We start from the raw sequence: 20,267 nt of genomic DNA on the forward strand, positions 1-20,267 counted from the left end.
TTTAAAATAGAAAAGTTGTATGTGTGTGTATGTGTCGTCATTGTTTTATTGTAAGTACAATTTTTGTGTGTATTGTATATGAAAATTCAAAGTCAAGACTGACAAATTTCAGAAGATATAATAATTAATGAAAACCAAAAATCGTTTTGCAGAACTAAATTGTGATTGAGGTTATGACAATCACAGTCATTAAACAGCTTTCTCTAGACTCATTTAGTTTCTCGCATTATATTTCTCTATCTGCATTTTTATGTGTCTAACTTTTGGCAACCAAACCAAGTATTTAAGAATATGTTTTCTCCCTTAACTTTGGTATGTTCATCAAAATATTTTATTTTCTCCATTTACACATTCATTTTGTTTTTCAGTGATCAAAGTCTAATGATAATCTTGCGCTAAGGCAGTTTCTTTCTACCTTCCTTCAGTATCTAGAAACATTATTAGATTTAATAATATACAATTTAAATTCTAAAGTTTACCACTGTTTTGTCTTTTAAATGGTCATGGGTGATGATGACACTAGACCAATTTTTATTTTCATAATCTATAGATTTATTTTTGGCACAAATGTCTCTGTTAGGAAGCTTATGTAGAAGGCAGAAAAAATTGCAGTTAGATCCATGGTGCACACGATTTCTCAAAAACAAACAAACAAACAGATTTTACCTTCATAGTTTACATGCTATAATTTAAAAATTTCAAATTCATAGTGTAACTTACTTGTTTCCATACGCAAAGTTATATGTAAATTGTGTATCAGTGCTTCTAGTAATCTTGCTTGTGTCTTGGTATTGAAATTTTAGACCAATATAATTTGCCAAGAATCCTTTGTAGGCTAAACATAACTACATGGAAAACATTAAAAAAAATCAGTAACAATATTTTACCATTAAATTGTTTTGTAGCAATTCAAATGAATTCAATCCAATCCAATAAATATCTATTGAGCATTTTTTATACAAAATGTATCAGAACACAGAGGAAGGAATGATTAATTTCAGACAATGAGATGCAGAAGAATTGGGGAAGATTTTATAGAAGAGGAAGGAGTTGATGTGACCTCACAATTAATGATTAATTCTTTTATTGTTTTCTTAGATATGATTTCCTTAAAAGAATAGAAATAATTCACTCCCTCTAGTCATGGAGCTATATAAGGATTAAGGCCAGTTCTAACTAAACTCTTCAATGAATTTAAAACTCCAGAACACACAGAGAAGACAGAGAAACATTCAGGTAGATTAACTAGGATGTGAATGCAGCTGAACATTTAGAGATGTCACCATACAATAGTTATTAAATACTAATTTTAATGGTCTACAACTCCTTAAAAATGCCAGATATATTTAGAACTTAGAACTTTAGAACATGTGTTACAAGTTGAGAATTTTAAAACAAGAGAAAGGGTAAATCTATGATTGCTAGTCTTAGATACCTATCCTAAAACTGCCGTCTCCTCTGCTCGTGATCCTCCTTTACTTTTCCATGACTGGATACCCAAGATCACTTTATGACAGCTATCTATTTTTGTTTCTTCTTAATAAATGAAGGAATAATGAGATTATATATTTTAAATTGTTTTAGTATTTACATTTGTGTGCAAATAATGTTTTTTTCCTGAAATTATAAGATAAAGCAGAATACATGTGCACGGTACTACGTATTCTTAAAATTTCATTTTTTGAGTATCAACAGACAAGGAAATCACAAGCACAGAATTGAAGCATGGTGCCTGTCCAACGTGATGTGACTTCACATGACAAGCAATTTTCCTTGTCTTAAAACTTCATGAAATTTTATTACCAAGGTATTTTACAAATTTAATTAGCATATCATTTTGTTGAGCTTACCTGGTTATAAGGAAATAATAAAATGTTTCCATATGGTAGTCTGTTTGGTTTAACATCTGCTGAGTCAAAAAGAACAGCTGGGTTTTTCAGGGAATAACGACCACAGTAAGCATCAGTTTCAGCTGTCTTTTGCCCTCTATTAATATGCTCCTACAGAAACAATAATATTTCAAATGAAAACATGATTTATTGCCCTGCTTTACTCCCCAACATCTTCACCTAAGTCATTCAAGTTTCAACTCAGATCCCACTGCTTCCCAAACTGCTTTAACCTGAAATGTTTTCTCTCTTCTTTGAAAGTCTAAGGCTCTCATCCTATAACACTCATTTAGATACATACTCATAATCCCTTGTATCTGTATTTGACTATTTCCCAAGTCCTCTCTTTCCCCTTATATTATGAACTCCTTAAGGATATTTATCCACTCCTTCCACAAATGATTTTTTGTGTTCATTCCATGCCACATTTTTACTTGTTTGTTCATTTGCTTGTTTTTTGTTTAATCTTCAGGGTTCAAATAGTGAAGAACCCTATCCCTACACACAGGAGCCTACCAGTTTGGGACAAAGGAACCAAGGATTATAAAACCAAGGCTGAAAGGAGACATCTAACTCACATAAAAGCATCAAAACAGATGACTCGGAGAAGTAACAAATGAATTGCCTTGAAGAATAAACAGGAGTAATTTAAAAGGAAAAGGGAGCCAAGGGGCATCAGAGAGAGCGTAAAATATGTGCAAAGAAGTGGGGACAGGAGAGAGTGGTGCTGGGAAACTCAGAGAGTCAAGGTAAAGTGTAGCCAAGAATGTGTGTTGTGATGATGATGGGAGATGAAGTACGAAAGGAGTATAATGTAAACTACTTGTTCAATTGTCTTGGCTGCAAGTACTACATTCAGGATAGGAGAACCCAAATACATGTATATTTATTGAAACAGGTTGAAAACGTAACCCATTAAATGATTTTCCCTTTTCTTCAATAATAAATCTGTTTGCATAAAGCATGACATGATATATATTTTTAAGGACTCATTTCTGGGGTATTGATCTGAACTGAATAACTAGCCTATATATTTCTTATTCCTATGGTATTCATTTGGAAATGGTGAATATCTGGCTTCCTCAAGTCTTCAAAATAAGAATTAGGAAGTTAAGTATATTTTAAATTTATTGTACATCAAAGAAAAATCTTTGTATTTCATCAAGAAGTAAATAATGACTAGGCATTGTACTAACTGACCAGAAGCAAGGGAAGCAATTTACTGTATAACGCTCTACTACAAATGGTATTCTCTGAAGCCAATGAGGAAAAAGAATATACTCTGCATCTAAATGAAGAAAACAAACAAAAAAACCTACAGATCTCACATTTACCCATCTTGCCTACTTTCTCTTGATTAAGAAAATTCAGGTGTGTTTTTACAAATGAGTCATTTTATAATGCAGGAAGATGCTAGAACAGACCTTACCAATAAATGTATGACAAAATTATACTTGAAACTTGACTTTAAATGTTAAAGGAATTAATGCTAATTCAAAAAATGACAAAATTCCAAACATTTATATGATTTCTTATCTGGTCCATCTCACAGTTCATTAAATATTCCATACCAGGTTAAAATCAGTTTCATAACCTCTGAAGTATTTCACAACAAATCCTTCTTCAAAATTTGCAATTTGTGGTGGACACTTAGCGCTAACCATTTCTTCCACTGCTGCCTGAAACTAAATTAACAATATGAGCTTTAGTAACTTCTTTATGAAGAGTTAGAACATTACCAATTTAACTACTAATTCTACTAATTAATTAAAAAATAATTTCATAATTCCCATGTTAGCCATAATTATGAGGTCATTTGCTAAATAATTTCAAGTTAATATGTGATAATTTCAGTATCCAATGACTGTTTCAAGACTTTTATTTTAGAATGATAATAGTTATATCCAACTGGCTGATCTTAGCTTATTTAGTTATTACATAAGGCAGGCATATTGGTTTAGTAGCTTTTTAAAGACAGCAATGAGGCAAACCTAAATGAATTAGCACCTAATTAAACAGATTCCAAATGAATAGTTTTCCTAATTAATGCAAAATTAACTGGAAAAAATATATACTCCAATGCATTGTTTCTCAAAAGAAGAGATACATATACTGTAATCTCTTACTATTATTTAAGAAATAATAACTCTGGATTATATAGGAACTGGCACACATTCATGAGGTCTATAATTTCCATACCATATTTCTCTGATAAAGCACAGATATTTAGAATTAAGGACTTGAAATAGTGCACAATCTTCAGTCATCAAATATTAACTCAAACTCATTGTACAGGTAGTTGTTGAAATGCAGTAATTCACAAGCAAACATTCCTCATGAACAGCTGCACCATATGCAGATACCTGGATCCTGTTGGCACAGATCCAAGAACTCCCCTTTCACTCCCTCTGTCATTGTGATATTTCCTCCCTTCTCCACTCACTATGAGTTGGCTCCAACCCACCATGACAAGGAGATGTATTACTATTCCTTAAAATGTGTTTTTATAGAAGGCTGATGCTTAAGTGGCTTTCTGTTTAAAAAACTAACACAGAGCATACTTCAGCGTCTGATGATTGCGGCCTAAGAGGCCTAGAAGTGACCCCATCCCAGTTCAGTGTGAATGTGTCCAAACTGGGTTTTCCTTTGGTTTGTTCTGTAATAGCCAGTGTGACATTGTTCCCTTCAAATACTTCATAACTGAGCAGATCGAAGTCTCCTGCAATGAAGTACCAAACAGAATTTGAAGAAGTTAATTAATTAAATACCAATATACCCATAATAGAAACTCAGATGTAGCAAAACTAGTTTTATTTAGAATTGTATTATCACAAAAAAAAGGATAAATGGAGAAGATGCAGATCCTTGAATCTGAGATTTAGCCATAGTAGAAACAGCAAAACAGCAGATAAAGTGCTATATATTTAAGGTTCTGTTTTTGTAGCGTAAAAGGAAGTTTTGTAAGATAAACAAAAGTTGGCATTGGGATCATGAGGTAAAAATCAATGGGCAATAAAATATTCCAAAAATTATTTAAGTTTTCTTCCGGTACCATCATCTTAGTATAAAGGGCTAGCCTGGGAAATTGATATTTTCTTTAGTTACAAATGGAGTACAAAGATGAATTCCGGGAAGTAGCCCCATGCCTGCGAACCTTGTTTATACAATCTCACTGAAAGAAATAAGGCCTTGTCCTCACATATCTCTCTTCTTTGGGAGGATGCTTTAACAGTGGAATCCTACTAACTTTCTCTGAGAGAACAAAGATAACCATATCTTCTTTAGATAGCTTTTTGACAATCTAACCTTTGGGAAGTTTTTAGAACTTCAATTCATGTTAAATAGAATTCTTTACTCTCTGCTCAACAATCAAATTAACAACTTCATAAAATGAGACATAAACATTGAAGTAACAGTTTACTTATATGAATTGGAAAATAGTGACTGTGCAAAGAAAGGAAACACATATTCAGGGACCTATTTCATGAGCTAAATATCCCAAATACCCAAATTGGTTGCTAAACTTGGCTTTAAGACTTGAAAATGTGACACTTGAAATTGTAAGACTTGAGGGCTTCCCTGGTGGTGCAGTGGTTTAGAATCCGCCTGCCAACGCAGGGGACATGGGTTCAAGCCCTGGTCCGGGAAGATCCCACATGCTACAGAGCAACTGAGCCAATGTGCCACCTACTGAGCCTGCACTCTGGAGCCCGCGAGCCACAACTGCTGAAGCCCGTGCACCTGGAGCCCGTGCTCTGCAACAGGAGAAGCCACCGCGATGAGAAGCCCACACACCGCAACAAAGAGTAGTCCCCGCTCACCGCAACTAGAGAAAGCCCGCGCGCAGCAACAAAGACCCAAAACAGCCAAAAATAAACAAATTAAATAAATAAATAAATAAATAAAACTATAAAACTTGCAGAAGAAAAACTGGAAAAATTTAAAAGAAAAAAATTGTAAGACTTGAAAACGTAATAAGAAGTTAATGGCCATTACTTGAAAAGGATAAAGAAGTCAAATAATTTTGGAAAATGCTGTATTAAATACAGGTGCACTGCTTTTTTTGTTTTGTTTTTGTTTTTATTGTTGTTTTTGTTTGTTGCTCATTGCCAGAGTCCTTGGGGATTTTAATATTCTGTAATGAGCTCTATCAACCTTCAAGGAGAAGCTGTGGTATACAGACCTTCCCACAGGGATTTGACCAGAGAATCCTTTTATCAAACAAGATCTAGCCAGACTAGTGTCTCCTGAGAAATACTGATTCACTTAAATTTCATTTCCAGAATTAATATCTTCACTAATTTTTGCTAAATGTAAAGTAGGCTACTATACTGATAGTGTATTTGTAGTATATAGCGTGTATACCTCATGCATTGGAGTTGTACACTCCTTGAAGTAAAACTAAAATTTAAATTACAGTAGAACAAAATTAACCATTTATTTCTGTTTCTCCTGGAGGTGATCAAGGCTATGAATATGCATTTACTTTCCCCTGTCATTTTATGGAGCTTTTACCTTTTTCAGTGGAGTTGCGCAGGATACAAACTTGTTTCCTAGAAAAAACTTTACAGAATTGCAAAATGAAATACATGCTTACCTCTAGTTGATATAAAGGTTACCATGTAAACATAGCTCTGAGGATTCTGTGTTCTTATTACTTGAACTGCATCCGGTTTTATAGACCAGAGGTCATTCAAGGCTGATTGCAGTATGAAGTCAGAAGCGTCAGCAGGTAGCCAGACTTTTCGATGAATTAACAAAAAATTAAAGTCAAATGATTAGGGGTTTTAATAAAAAAAAAAAAAGAGTTGAAATCTCTGCACTATCACAGCCAGCACTGATGTCTCATATTTGAATTTTTTAAAGCACCTATAGTCTGTACCATCAGTTATCACTTAATGAAATTACATTCTGAAATTGATTCAAGTTCAATAATATTGGCTGCTTAATTGGACTGTGATCTATTGAGGATAGGGCTCATATTTTATTGTTTTAATATTCCCATAGTAATAAGCATTGTGTTTGGCAAACAGCAAGCACTCTTCAATACTTACTCATTGAAACAATTAACAGAAATAGCAAAATTATTTTTTCAGGGTTTTTTATAAAATATAGAAATGCAATATCTTCATTAACAGATAAATTAGTGTCTCATAGGTCTTTTGAGAAACTGAAATGTCTATCTCTATAATGATGAACTTAATTCCTATTAACTTATACCTGTGAGTCACAGATACATAAATTCCTTATGCGTGTTTAGATATGCATTTATCATGATCCTTACAGAAGAAAATTATAGTATATATCTGAAAGCTGTTTTTACTGATACCATTTTCTATCCCAGTCTGAAGAGTTTTCTTCATGATATATTTTTTTGCCTCTTTGTCTAGCATACTATTAAAACTATATTTTCCAGACAGTAGAATTTGACTAGAGCAAATACCTTTTTATAATTTTGTCTATACATGAAGAGTAATAAAATCTCCCTTATTATTTACAACTTACTAGTTTTTTCCTTGTTATAGATTAATCTATATTGGTAAAGTGAACATAAATTAGCTTCCACACATGGGCCGGTTACCATGATCTTCTGCACTTCATTGGTTGCATTAGTTGTTTCCCAGTTTTCCAATGTTATAACCTATTTCCCAATTTAAAAAAGCATATATTTACTATATGGAAAAATACATTTTAAAAGCATCATAAGTCAGCTATTCAATGCCTCTACATTGCCCTATCTTATTGCAAATGATAAACTATTTTAATGTGTAAGTCATCAAATAACAGACTCTTTGGTTTATAATTACAGATATTCCAAGGCACAATTCAGTAATTTTCCATGACTGTTTTCCCCCAAAACAGTATCTTACCTAGTAAAATTAATAACCAAATAGAGCTCCTATATTTTAGCATTTACTTTCTACAAAGTGGATCTATAATCATAGCAAACCTGTACTTCCTGGACAATTGTCGACTGGGATTTGATCACTTGTTCTTCGTTCACTGCATCTTCTGTTTGTTGTTCAGTATAGACATTTCTATACTGGTACAGTCCAACATCCACAAAAGCACTTAGTCTGTACTCCTGCAGCAAGATTTCAATGTAATATCTGGAAAATAGTGTAACTAAAGAATGTAACTTTTTCTCCAGAGCACTTGTCATGAATTTTTCTTTCAATGAGTAAAATTTCAATATGATATAAAACACCTGCTTGTTAAATGATTTATATTGTAGTATCCCTGATTTTAACAATTAAAATATTAAGTTTCATAGCAGTTTGCTAAAAGAAAATGAATTATGTAAGATATCTGCATTAGAGATAAAGAGAACGATGAATTCATTCAGTTTTGTCAATAAATATTTATTAAAAAAGATACTATCCCCTATCTTCAAGGATCTTAAAACAAAATTACATTGTAGGTTATAACATAAACTTCCTGGCATAAAACAGAGGACACACAGAGGTTAAATACATTAACGTGTGTAAGAAACTGTCAGGCAGACCTAGACATACCATATATTTTGTATCTGAGGGGTTGTATGTGTCACCGATGAAAGTTCTTACTCTAAGTTCCTCAAATATTGCCTCCACTTGTAACTTGGGAAACAACACACTGCCGCAGGAAACTTTTACTGATTAGATTGATGATGGCCCTCTAATAAGGTGGATGAGATTCACACCTTAAATTTGGAATTCTTGATTCCTGAGGCCCCGTGCCCATCATCCAAATGCCTATCCAGGATAAGGTGGTCACTAATCAGCTGTTACAGGTGAGTGAAAAGCTGCCGCTACTGCTTCCCTATCTAAATCTCTGTCAGTGTAACCACTGCTCCCATCATTGGAGAGGCCAGCTAGGAGTTCCTTTAAATTGCCTCACATCATTCAACAGATACTCTTGTAAATGGAGAATAAGTATCCACAGTTCATGTAAGACTGTGAATGAGGGGTATTTATTACCTCGCATCTGGCAAGGATGCTGGGGCTCTGGGTCACTTCCCCCATAGAACTGATACTGGAGGATTACATCAGGCTTTTGGCTGCCCTGACAACCTGTTTGCCAGCTCTGTCAAATCAAGGTGGGCAATACTAATTAGGGAGCAGGATTCAGAGAAGAACCACTAAATTCTGTATCCTTACTGGCAGCTTAAAAATATTTTAAGGCACCTTCTATGTGCTAGACACTAAACTGAGCACTTCACAGACATTATTATATTTAATATTCACAAAATCCTATAAAATATATATTATTATTCTGTTTGATCATATGAATAACAGAGACTAAGAGAACTTAAAGATTGAAAAATTATTTAAAAGTTAGTCACTGAGGTAGGATTCAAAGTAGAAAGGGGGTGACCAAAGCGATATGCACTTAGAGATAAGGCTATATTATTTGAGTAAAATGAAATGGCAAGACAAGCTACCTTTGGAAAGGTCCCAGGGACCACTGTGCAATAAACCAGCCTGCGTGGCCTCAATTTCAGAATACACAACCATCATTATAAGTGCCAGTGTAAATTTCAAGCTAGTTTGCAGAAGCACAGATACCAGGGGCAAGATGTATTACAAGTCACCTTCATGCAAGCTCTGTGCTCTTGCCAAGCAGGTAAATTGAACTCATTTTCCAAGGTCAAGGCAAAGCCTGAAGGCGTATTGACACTTAATAGCAATAGGTATTAACGAGATGCTGCATTTACTCTGAACTGGCCCAGTGAACTTGGTTAAAAAAGAAAATGCTTAAGTTTAGAAAGAAGTGCTAGAAGGAGGAGAAAAAGAATGGAAAGCTTATTATTCCTAAGACTTTAGTGAGAACACTTAGTGTGATTTCTCTCAGGTACCATTGATCCCAACCCTCTCTGTCCAGCTCCATCACACCTTCATGGTGCTGCCTATGAGCATAATCTAATTGATATCTGGGAAGGTGACATGGTAAATGGAAAAAACAAACAAACAAAACAAACTCCTCCCATCAAGAAGTGAAGTTCATTTTTTCACCCACTGAATCTAAGTTTGGCCATTTGCTTTGGCCAATTGGATATTAGCAAATATGACACAAGCAGAATTTGAAAAGTACCTGTGCATTAGGAATTGCCCTCTTAACTGCTGGGACACTGTGACAAGCCTGGGCTAGCCTCCTTGAAGATGAGAGACCATGTGGAGTGAGACATCTCAGATATCTCAGTTCCCATCAGGACAGCTGAGGCTCCTGATATGTGAGGCCATCCTGGACCATTAATCACCAACTAAATAGTCAGGATCAAAAGAACTACCTAGCTAATCACAAAACGGGGTTGCTTTAAGCTACTAAATTTGGGGGAATGGTTTCTTATGCAGCAAAACCTAACAGATACAAATGGTAAATGGAAGAAAATTTCAGTGAAACTTTTGATGTTCTCCATGTAACTTAGCTATTTTGCATATATCATCTTTTACCTCCCTGTTTTCTAGGAATCCTGAATTGACTTTTTGAATGGGATTATTAGCTATTTGAATAATATCCTCATTTTCTCCCTGGAAATGACCTTTCAGCACTAAATAAGTACTCCTTAAGGGCAGGGAATATATTTTAATATCCTTTGTATTAAATTTCTAGTACCTGGTCCAGGGTCTGGAATTAATCAAGAGAATATTAAATATATATTAATTATGGTACAAATCCATGTGGTTTTTGTGATTTTTCTCTAGCAATAGAGAAAACAGGAGAAGAGAAATTAGATGGCTGGATTGACTGAAAGGTCCTAATAAGAAACTAAAGCAGGATTAAGTAAATTTCACAAAATTGTAATTTCTGCAACAGGGATAATTTAGATTTCAAATTTTCCTGGTTAGTTGAATGCCAGTATGCTTGAAAATATAGAAACAAAACTTAGCAAATTATAGCGAATGACCAATTATAAATTAAACCAATAAACTAGTATCACTTCTACCAATAAAACAAATTGAAAATCTTTTTATATATAAAATTATAGTTTTTAAATATTACACAATAATTTAAAGAAAAGAAAAAAACCTTACTCTTTTCCTTTTTGAAGATGAATGTCATCTGATCTTTGTGTTGGGCTGGAAAAATAACTGTTGGCATTGGAAGAATGATAGGCAATCCTCACCTTATCCCAAAAAGACAGAGAGAGACAGAGAGAGAGAGAGAGAGAGGGAGAAAAGAACTTATTAATAAGCCTTTTCAGCATTTATTTATCATTTATTTTTTCTGTCAGTCTTAGAACTTTTATGAACAGAAAAATGTTAAAATATTTCACATTTTTCTTGTAATATCTGTTTTTCATGATGAAACGGATTTTAAAAAATTATCAAAGCTCACTTCACCCCTTCCACCCTTAACTAACATCAACTCCACTATTCCATGAACACACACAGAACATAGCTTTTCCACAATTAGAACTGCAAATGGGAAATTTAAAGATCCATACAGGGAGGAGGTTGTTATTGTTAAATAAAATATTCTTTTGTTCTGCTGAGAACTCTGAGGGACTTAATCCAAATGAGATCATTAAAAGGAGGTCTGAAAGATGCCAAAGATTACTAATTGGGTCTGCATACTAGAAAGAGAAGACTTTGGGCTTCCCATTAGAAATGACTATTCTGTCTTTAAAGGAAACATGCTGAAAAGCTATGGTAAAATTGGAATTCATGTGTTATAGGCAGGAATTTAAACTTGTTCATCCAGTCTGGGAGACAACCTTGCCATATATATAGTGATTCATAAAATGTTCTTATGATTTGATTCATTAGTTTCACATTTGTGAAACTGTCCTAAAGAAATAACATAAAATACAGAACAATTTAATGAACACAAATGTTCAATTGAGTATGATCTGTGGTCATAAAAAATCAGAAGTAAGTTAAAAACTCATTAGTATGGGAAAAGGTAGTAAACTCATGCAATAGCATACTATTCAGTCATCAAAAATGGTGTTATATAAATTATTTAATAATATGTGAAAATACTAATACATGACAAAAATGACTATAAAATTGGATGTATGATTCTATTTATGTAAGAAACAAAATACAGACAAAAGGAGATAATAGACTTTAATCTCATGACCAAGTAATAGTGAAACAGATCTAGCAGGATAGTGAAATACTTGTACTCTTCTCCAAATTTCCTATGTGTGACCATAATAAAAATAATCTTCAATTTTAAAGGAAATGTATGTGGGGGTTTTTTTGTTAGAGAAAACTCAGGTATGGTAAAGCATTTTCTTTTAGGCAATGGGTTTTCTAACAACTTTATGGTTCATACCACATGTGTTAAAATAACCAAGAACCCACCACATAAATTCGTTAATATATTCACTGGTTTTGGTGTAGAATAAATGGGATATGTATAAAGGTTATCATATTGCTTCTATAATATCAAGTAGTATTCTGTGGCTTCCCTACCTTATCTTCAGGAAGTCCAGTCTGGCTGAAATAAATAGCATAACGGTCATCACCTTTGATGTAGAATCTATAAACATCAGAATCTGGAGCCACCAAAAATCCACTGAAGCGTGCAACAAATGTATCTTGTCCCATAGGCCAAAGATAGGAAGCTGAATCTACCCAACTGGCACCCATGTACCCTGGAGTTTTTTCATTGTATTCGAGTATCTCTTCAAGATGTACTGGACGGCTACTATTCCACACCTCAAGCTTTAGGCCTCTCCCACCTGAACATAAAAAAATAAAAGAAAGCTTTCATCAGAATTTTCATGCAGTATCTCAATGTCTTTTACTTGGGTGGTGATTATAGGTATTCTATTTCTATTCACATTTTTACAGCATGTGTGTAAACAAAACAATTACACATATCTCTACGTGTATCTGTACCCAGAGGATAGACTGCTGTTAAGACAGTCTGCAATTTATTGTTTCACATATCTGTCCCTCAGATTCTACATATGTAAAATGAGAGTAATACTATGATTGGCATGGCTACTATGGGGATTAGATATCACACATATGTAAAATACCTGGTACTTAGTGAATGCTTTACATAAGATAGTAATAATATAATAATTATGATTTTTGATATGACTGATGTTGCTTTATATAGTCAAGACTCAAAACTTCAAGATTCAGACCATTTGATTACAAAATCTTCACCTTGATTATTCTCTCTAATAAAAGTTACTCAATTAATGGCTCAAAGAACAGACACTGTTGGCCTTAACATTTCTGTCAGTATTTGTTTTTCTTCTTTTTAACATTACTTTTGCTCTAGGATTTCTCCTCCTTCTTGGACAGAATCAGAGAGAGAACATTCTCATTAAAGTGAACTTACACTTGCCAGTGTAATTTTTTCCTAATCATAATGAGCCGTCTCACTTTTTATTTTTCTTCTTTAAAATACAACAACAATCAGGCTCAGGCCTTGGTTCAGCAGCCTTAGGCTTGTCTGGAGTGCCTGAATCTGGAAAATAATGGGTACTACTCTTCCCCTGAGTCTGGTGAGAGAAAAGCTTGAGCACTTCAACCTTTCATAGCAGCAGCATGCTCTGGTATATACAACTTTCTTTAAAGTAATCAATTATAAATATCAAAATCCTCCTCTTAAACCGGTCAATTTTTAAATATTGTTCAAAACAAGGACATTTAAGAGGTTAATAAAATGAATTTACTTGGCTTCAAATACCAATCAATGACACAATTATAAACTGATTTCACTGAGTGCACAGGATGAGATACAGAATCCATGCACACACATGCACAGCATCACGGTGGTCTAGTTGCAGATAGCAAGGCCATCAGATGCACTTTCACTGGTCACAGGTGAAAATCTGAAAAGAATTTTGTGTTCCGTGTCTCTCATCCCTGTGATCATGCCTAAATCATTCTAGACAAATAAGGATTTAACCTCTGACGTTTATTTTTTAACCAGGAATAAAGCATTTTAAAATTTTCCATGTAGCCTGTACCAAAATTTAGTAATAATCATTTGATCTGAAATAAAGGCACCCTTATACTCTATCAATAGAGTTTTCACAGGGTATCTGAGAAATTTAGGCCAGGTTTACCTCCACTGGTGCAGCCTTGATGCAGCTATATTAATAGAAAAATTTCCTAATCCAGAAAGTATAAAGAAAAAAACTAGAAAGAAATTTATTATAATTCTCACTACAAATTCTAAAAAATTCAAATAATATTTTTTGTTACTATGTTACGGGCTGAATGTTTGGGTCCCCTCAAAACTCAGATGTTGAAACCTAATGCCCAATGTGATGGTATTAGGAGGTAGGGCCTAATGAATAGGATAAGTGCCCTTATGAAAGAGACCCCACAGAGGTCTCTTCTCCCTAGCCCTGAGAAGGCCTCATCTGTGAGAAAGCAGGTCCTCACCAGATCCCCAATCTGCCAGTGCTATGACCTTTGACTCCTATCCTCCAGAACTGTGAGAAATCAATGTTGTTTATAAGCTACCCAGTCTGTGGTATTCTGTTATAACAGCCTAAACGGACTAAGACACTAAAGATATCTGTCAATAATATTCCTCTTACGCAAATATAGAAATGGTCCTTCTCCCTTTTGTTGACTTACCTGGATATACAGTTCTGAGAATATCAGGTTTAGGCGGTGTCTTGCAACATATGCTATTTTCTGTGACATTCAAAATATCACAGGCTTGACCTACAGAGAAGCAAGGGCAGAACTGTTACTACAGAGCTTCAGAATGAAAATCACATCAGCCTATCTTGGAGTGCTTTTTCAATTAAAGCTAAGTTACAAAAGCAAGAGGCAAAGTTGAAGGGTCTTAATTTCCTTTACATATTCTCCATGAAAGCTTTAGCATTCATCAATTGTCATACTTCCACAGGCTACATTTTGCTGGCAAAATCTCACAAGTCTGAGTTAGAATATTTCATAATTTCAGAGAAACAAAATACGAAATTTGATAAAATGATGTCACTGTGAAATATTTTATCTGGGTCCAAAGCAAAGCCTTATGTTTTGTTCCTTGGAGAAAGTTTCTGAATAAATCAGTGATGTTCAGAATTTACAAAAGTAGATGATCCCAGTCCTCTTAGGTTAATGGTGGTTTTGTCCAACTTTTTCAAATGAAAACAAAAGGAATAATAACTTGTAAGTGGTATTTCCACAGACAGATGGAAACCAAAACAGACAAGATTCTAAATAACTGTTGTTACACATAAGCACAATCAGACTTCAGTAAGAGTGTACGTTTTACACCCCCATGTATTCCTCACAGTGCCTCATGTAAGGTCAGCCCTCATTAACTATTTACTGAAACGGAAATAACCCATGAACAGTGAAGCAAGGGAAATGGAGGAAAGTATCTTTGCCACATTTTGTTTGGTGGCCTGGAAAATGGATACTTCAATACAACCTTTCACTATTTTGAATGCTTTGTGAATGCAAGATCATTGAACTAGAAAACAGTACATTTTAACAGTATATTAAACTAACTTAACCCATTTTGTTTGGAGCAAAGATACAAAAACTGATCATTATTTTCAAGAAATTATTGAGGATTCAAAATCTCAAATCTGGTTGTAACATTAATGGCAATGAAATATAAAAAAATTTAACATGTTATCTATGCATATAAGCTGTATCATACTATCAGATCGTAAAACATATTATATATATTAAAAATATTTTATGTCCCTGCTTCTAATATTTAAAATATAGTATCTGATCAGAATAACATATTATATGAAAGTTTAAAATCTTTTGGCCTATGCAGGTGGCCAGCGAGGATTCATGGGGATAGGAAAGACATTATATGAATGTTACATGAGGTTGCTTTCTATGAATTTCTTTTCTTGAAATCACATCTTGGCTGGCTCATTAGCAGATTCCTTAAAAGCAGAAAGTACCTAAGCAGCGGGCTCTATCAGAAAAATTATGTGCCAGGTGCATGGGCAGATATCCTGTCCCCTGCACGTCAAGGTAGGTAAGGTCATTATAACTGAGTGGGAAGACCCCCACTGTTACATTCATCCCCAACTTCCTATTTGAGCTGCCTAGCACCCTACCTCTGAACAGATCTGGACCAGACATATAAAAGTGATGCATAACCAGAGAATCAAGCCTGATGTGCAGCTGTGAACATATAACACATTAATTGATGCTCTTTCTAAGGCCAATATCATCTATAATTACTGATGTCCAGATAAGGCACCGTATATGACAAGGGGATGAGGAGAGTGTCCCTAAATACCACTTTAAATTTCCCATAATTACCTAACCCTTTAAGAAATAATAACAGTTCAAAAAGGTAATTTAAGAGTCTATTAAATAGAGGGTACGTGTGTCGCTAAGTGTGGTGAGGAATTTGTTGATGGCAGCCATGATGCTGCCATGCAGTGCCCTTCGGTGCTGACCTCAAAGCCCAAATCTTGGTCATATAAGGCTGCAAGGAGTGGTCCTCACTGGAGAATTGCAGTGGGAAAAGCATCAAGCCCCAGAACCAAATGCCCATCTGAAAATACACAGCTTTTAAATTAAGCATTAATTAAGAAAAGACTGTTATTCTTCTTAGATGTTATTAAAGAAAAGGAAGGATTGGTTCTTTTATTAAAAATCATGAAAATTACCTCCAACAAAAACTCGGATTGGGAAATCTGTCTCATCAAAGAACCGTCCACTTATTGTTAGCATGGTGCCGCCTTGAATGCTTCCTTGTGAAGGTGAAACCTTAGTGACCTCTGGGAGGGGGAGGGGAAGGACAAGAAATACAATGTCATGAATATTACACATAAACACAAATGTTTGATTTTTACCAATTTTCCAAATTACCTAGCCATAGTACGTAACACAGTGAAGGTACTGGATTACCAAATGAAAGTATCAGGTGTTTCATTATTTTGTCTCTGATGCAATCCTACAAAGAGGACTATAAACATGGCTTTCACAGAGACCTACATCTTCTGGGGACCAGGCGTTAGTGGTAACTAGTACTAAAGAGACACTGGTAACAGAAGGATCCAGAGAACAAGGAAAACCTGGGCTGAGCATAGATGTTTGGTTCCAAAAGAAAACAGGAAGGCAAAGAGAACAGCCTCTTCTCTATGCTCTTGAAGAATGAATCTTCCTTATATTTATGGGCCAACATCTTATATTTTTTTCATATACTAATATATTAACTATGATTGGAATTCTTGTGGCTTTATATATAAAAGTCTTAGGTATATTGGTAAAATAGCCCAGTGCATAACATATGGTAGATTCTTATTAAAATGTATCCTTATTAGTTCAATCTATCAAAGTTCTATGTATTTTTACATAGGAGTTTCACATTAGTTTCTAGAAAAAGCCAGGATAGATCATATTTGATTGATTCCAAGACATACATTTTTTTCACATTTGAACATCTTTGAAATCTGAATCATCCCAGACCTGGAAGGAAGTACAATTCTTCCAGAAGGGTTTGTGTTTGCTTCTGACACTCGCCTAGGGGCACTACCAACCTTAGACCTCATTAAATTAAAATAAATTATGATCTGCTTGAGGATTCTTTTGGACTACACTGACAGCATAAATCTCAGAGAGTGCTGGTTTGTGGTTTCAATTGACAGCAGAGATTTTTTTTTTCCTCCCTTGATCAACAGCCCAAGTTGAGATGCACAAGTTTCCCTGCTGTCTCTTTTAGTGTGATAAGTGTATTTCTCAATCAACCTTACACCAGAAATGTAGTTTTCAGGATCGTAGCTTAATGTCAGGACTTCCTATTTCACTCCTCATCTTAGGTGTGTTTCCTTTCTTAGAATTACGTAACATAATATAGTACACTTTACAGTCACTGTTGTATTTGATTTGATGAAATATCTCTTCTCCCGCCCCCCACCCCACACACAGAAAGGTCACATACCTGCATACGTTTGAAACATTGAAATTTTATTGAGAGAAGAAACAAAATATGCCATTTTTTGTGATAAACTCCTGTTTAAAAAAAGTAAAAATTCTTGCTTTAAAAATGACCTTTATTTTAGGAAACTGTTTCTTTTTTTTTTTTTTTTTTTTACTTTAGTGATAGAAATCATATAATTTACAAAGGAGCAGGAAAGAACTTTTCAGGAGGATAAAATTGTTCTACATCCTGATTTAGTTATTGATTACACAAATACATGAAGATATATTTGTCAGAACTCACTGAACTGCACACTTAAAATATGTACATTTTATTATATGCAAATTATACTTCAATAAAGTAAGAATTTATATTAACATAAAAAATAAACAGACAGGAGGAATGCCCTTCATAAAAGCTGGGCTCTACTGATGACCACCCCAGAGTGCTCTATGCTCTTATAACCCATTTACTGTCAGAATAACTAACATTATTGAACACTTATCAGGTATGCTAAGATTTTTAAGCTCTTAAGCTAAGATTTTTTTTAAGCTTTTAATTTATTATGCTATTAAATTTTCAATTTTATATTACATGAAGTAGGTAAAACTCAGAGAATTTTTATCTTAGTCAAGATCACAAAGACAGTAAGTAGCAGAAACAGAATTTGAACCCAGGCAGTTTGAGTCCAGAGCCCTGGGTACTACACAGTTCTCCTCTCGTGCCACTAACTTACATGAGAATACAAATGGATGACAGCAAGTTCACAACAGTCCACCAGAGTTAAGTCACCCTTAATAAACACAGAACCTATTCATGTTTTTGACAGATACATACTTGCACTTCCATAGTCTAGAGGATTAGGAAAGGAAGGAATCTGATCCTAAAATTAAATGCTGTTCTCTTAATTACCTCAATTAAATTCATAATTAGAAAAGTTAAGAAATTCTAATATTAAGACCTAAACCCATTCACCATAATTATAACACAATGAACTGGAATCTAAAAGGATAATGCAAATCTTGTGGTGGAGACCAAGAGTTAACTCCCTATAAGTCTAACACAGGCATTATAATTTGCATTTGCAAAGCTAAAGAGTCCCTGAAAATATTTTATGCTAAATTAGTTATTTAAGAAGTTCATACTAGATTTTATATTTTTATGTTATAAGCTTTTCAGCTGATTTCTCAAAGATCTGAAATGATGCCAGTTCCGACAATGTTGTCTGGGGTCAGATCCTGCATCTGAAAAATTAACTCTGCTTTTTAAGTTGGTGGGAAAATTGCCTCCTGAAATAAAATTTGAATGTAATTTATTTGGTATGACACTGAGGTGATTTTCACTAATTCATTGATAATGACTAGGCATTTCTCAATTAAGCGAGCCTCATCTAAACCTTATCAGTTTGGAACAGCTGTTGTTTGAACTTGGGGTAATAGAAGAGAGAAGGTTGGTTATTAAAAGAAATACAGAATGCATACAACATTGTAAATCAACTAAACTTCAAAATAAAAAAGAAATACAGAATGGGTGCCACAATACTGTCTAATTGGTTCATCTGATATTCAGGAATACTCCTGAAATTTGTAAAATATGGATTTTATAACTTATAAAATGACAATGTTTTTAAATGCCATGTAATCTTAAAACTAGGCTCTTAAGTAGTAAATGTCATATTTTTAACAGTTATCTTAAATTCATAAGATTGTTTTATATAGAAACACAATTTCTTAAATTCTGAGACACTAATACAAAAGGAAATCCATTGGCTTAAAAAGGAAAAAAATGATTATAAGTCAAGATCACAGAATTAACAATTTTATGCAATATTTTTCCCTATATACGTGCAAATTTTCTGACTTTTTAAAACTGAAAATTGGGGGCATGTTAATGCCACATATTGACTTACGTATACTTATTAATCACATTCAAGCTTGATCACTCAAATGTTCTATTTTTGGGTAATTATTTCTCTGAGAAACATATGATGGATTTGGCAATTAGTACCTTTCATACAGACTCAGGACTAAGAAGTCACTTTTCTCACCTTAGGAAGAATGACATTGAGAGCATAAAAGAACCATATATAGTTCATGAAATAATTTAAAACTGAGTAATTGTTGCTTCTGACATATTTCTCTAGTATTTTCAATAAAATCCTATTGTCTAATCTTATCAAATTATATGTAAGTAGGCCATGTCCTTGCAGCAAATCACAGTTAAGTCATGGGACTGTGTCATTTGCCCCATGTAAATCATAAAGGTAAATCTTAGCACCATTTACATATCATCCACTCTGGCTTATCTTGAATTATAATATTCTTCATGGTTTTAGAGCAGTATATATTATTCTATAATGAAGTGTCCAGTGGGAATTCTCTGGCGGTCCAGTGGTTAGGACTTGGTGCTTTCACCGCCAGGGCCTGTGGTCAATCCCTGGTCGGGGAATTAAGATCCTGCAAGCTGCGTGGCACAGGCCAAAAAACTGTTAAAAAATTTTTTTAAAAAGAAAATATAGTCCCTGTGCTTTGGGGACCCACAATTTAAAAAAAACAGTGTCCAGCC

General features: G+C 34.2%; 1 protein-coding gene across 1 annotated transcript in view; it reads right to left on the reverse strand.

The window, feature by feature from the left end:
- Window positions 1–20,267, reverse strand: part of PKHD1L1 (PKHD1 like 1) — a 156,210-nt gene that overhangs the window by 111,777 nt on the left and 24,166 nt on the right. The window contains 12 exon segments of the mRNA XM_089898812.1: window positions 721–845; window positions 1,851–2,000; window positions 3,461–3,574; window positions 4,451–4,608; window positions 6,487–6,630; window positions 7,395–7,530; window positions 7,840–7,999; window positions 10,904–10,995; window positions 12,293–12,561; window positions 14,429–14,518; window positions 16,450–16,560; window positions 17,724–17,794. Of these exon segments, the coding sequence (XP_089754938.1) occupies window positions 721–845; window positions 1,851–2,000; window positions 3,461–3,574; window positions 4,451–4,608; window positions 6,487–6,630; window positions 7,395–7,530; window positions 7,840–7,999; window positions 10,904–10,995; window positions 12,293–12,561; window positions 14,429–14,518; window positions 16,450–16,560; window positions 17,724–17,794 (1,620 nt within the window).

The sequence above is a fragment of the Delphinapterus leucas genome, chromosome 17 (assembly GCF_059928025.1).
Source record: "Delphinapterus leucas isolate spDelLeu-1000000601 "Yukka" chromosome 17, BTC_Dleu_Yukka2, whole genome shotgun sequence".
Classification (NCBI taxonomy): Eukaryota; Metazoa; Chordata; class Mammalia; order Artiodactyla; family Monodontidae; genus Delphinapterus; species Delphinapterus leucas.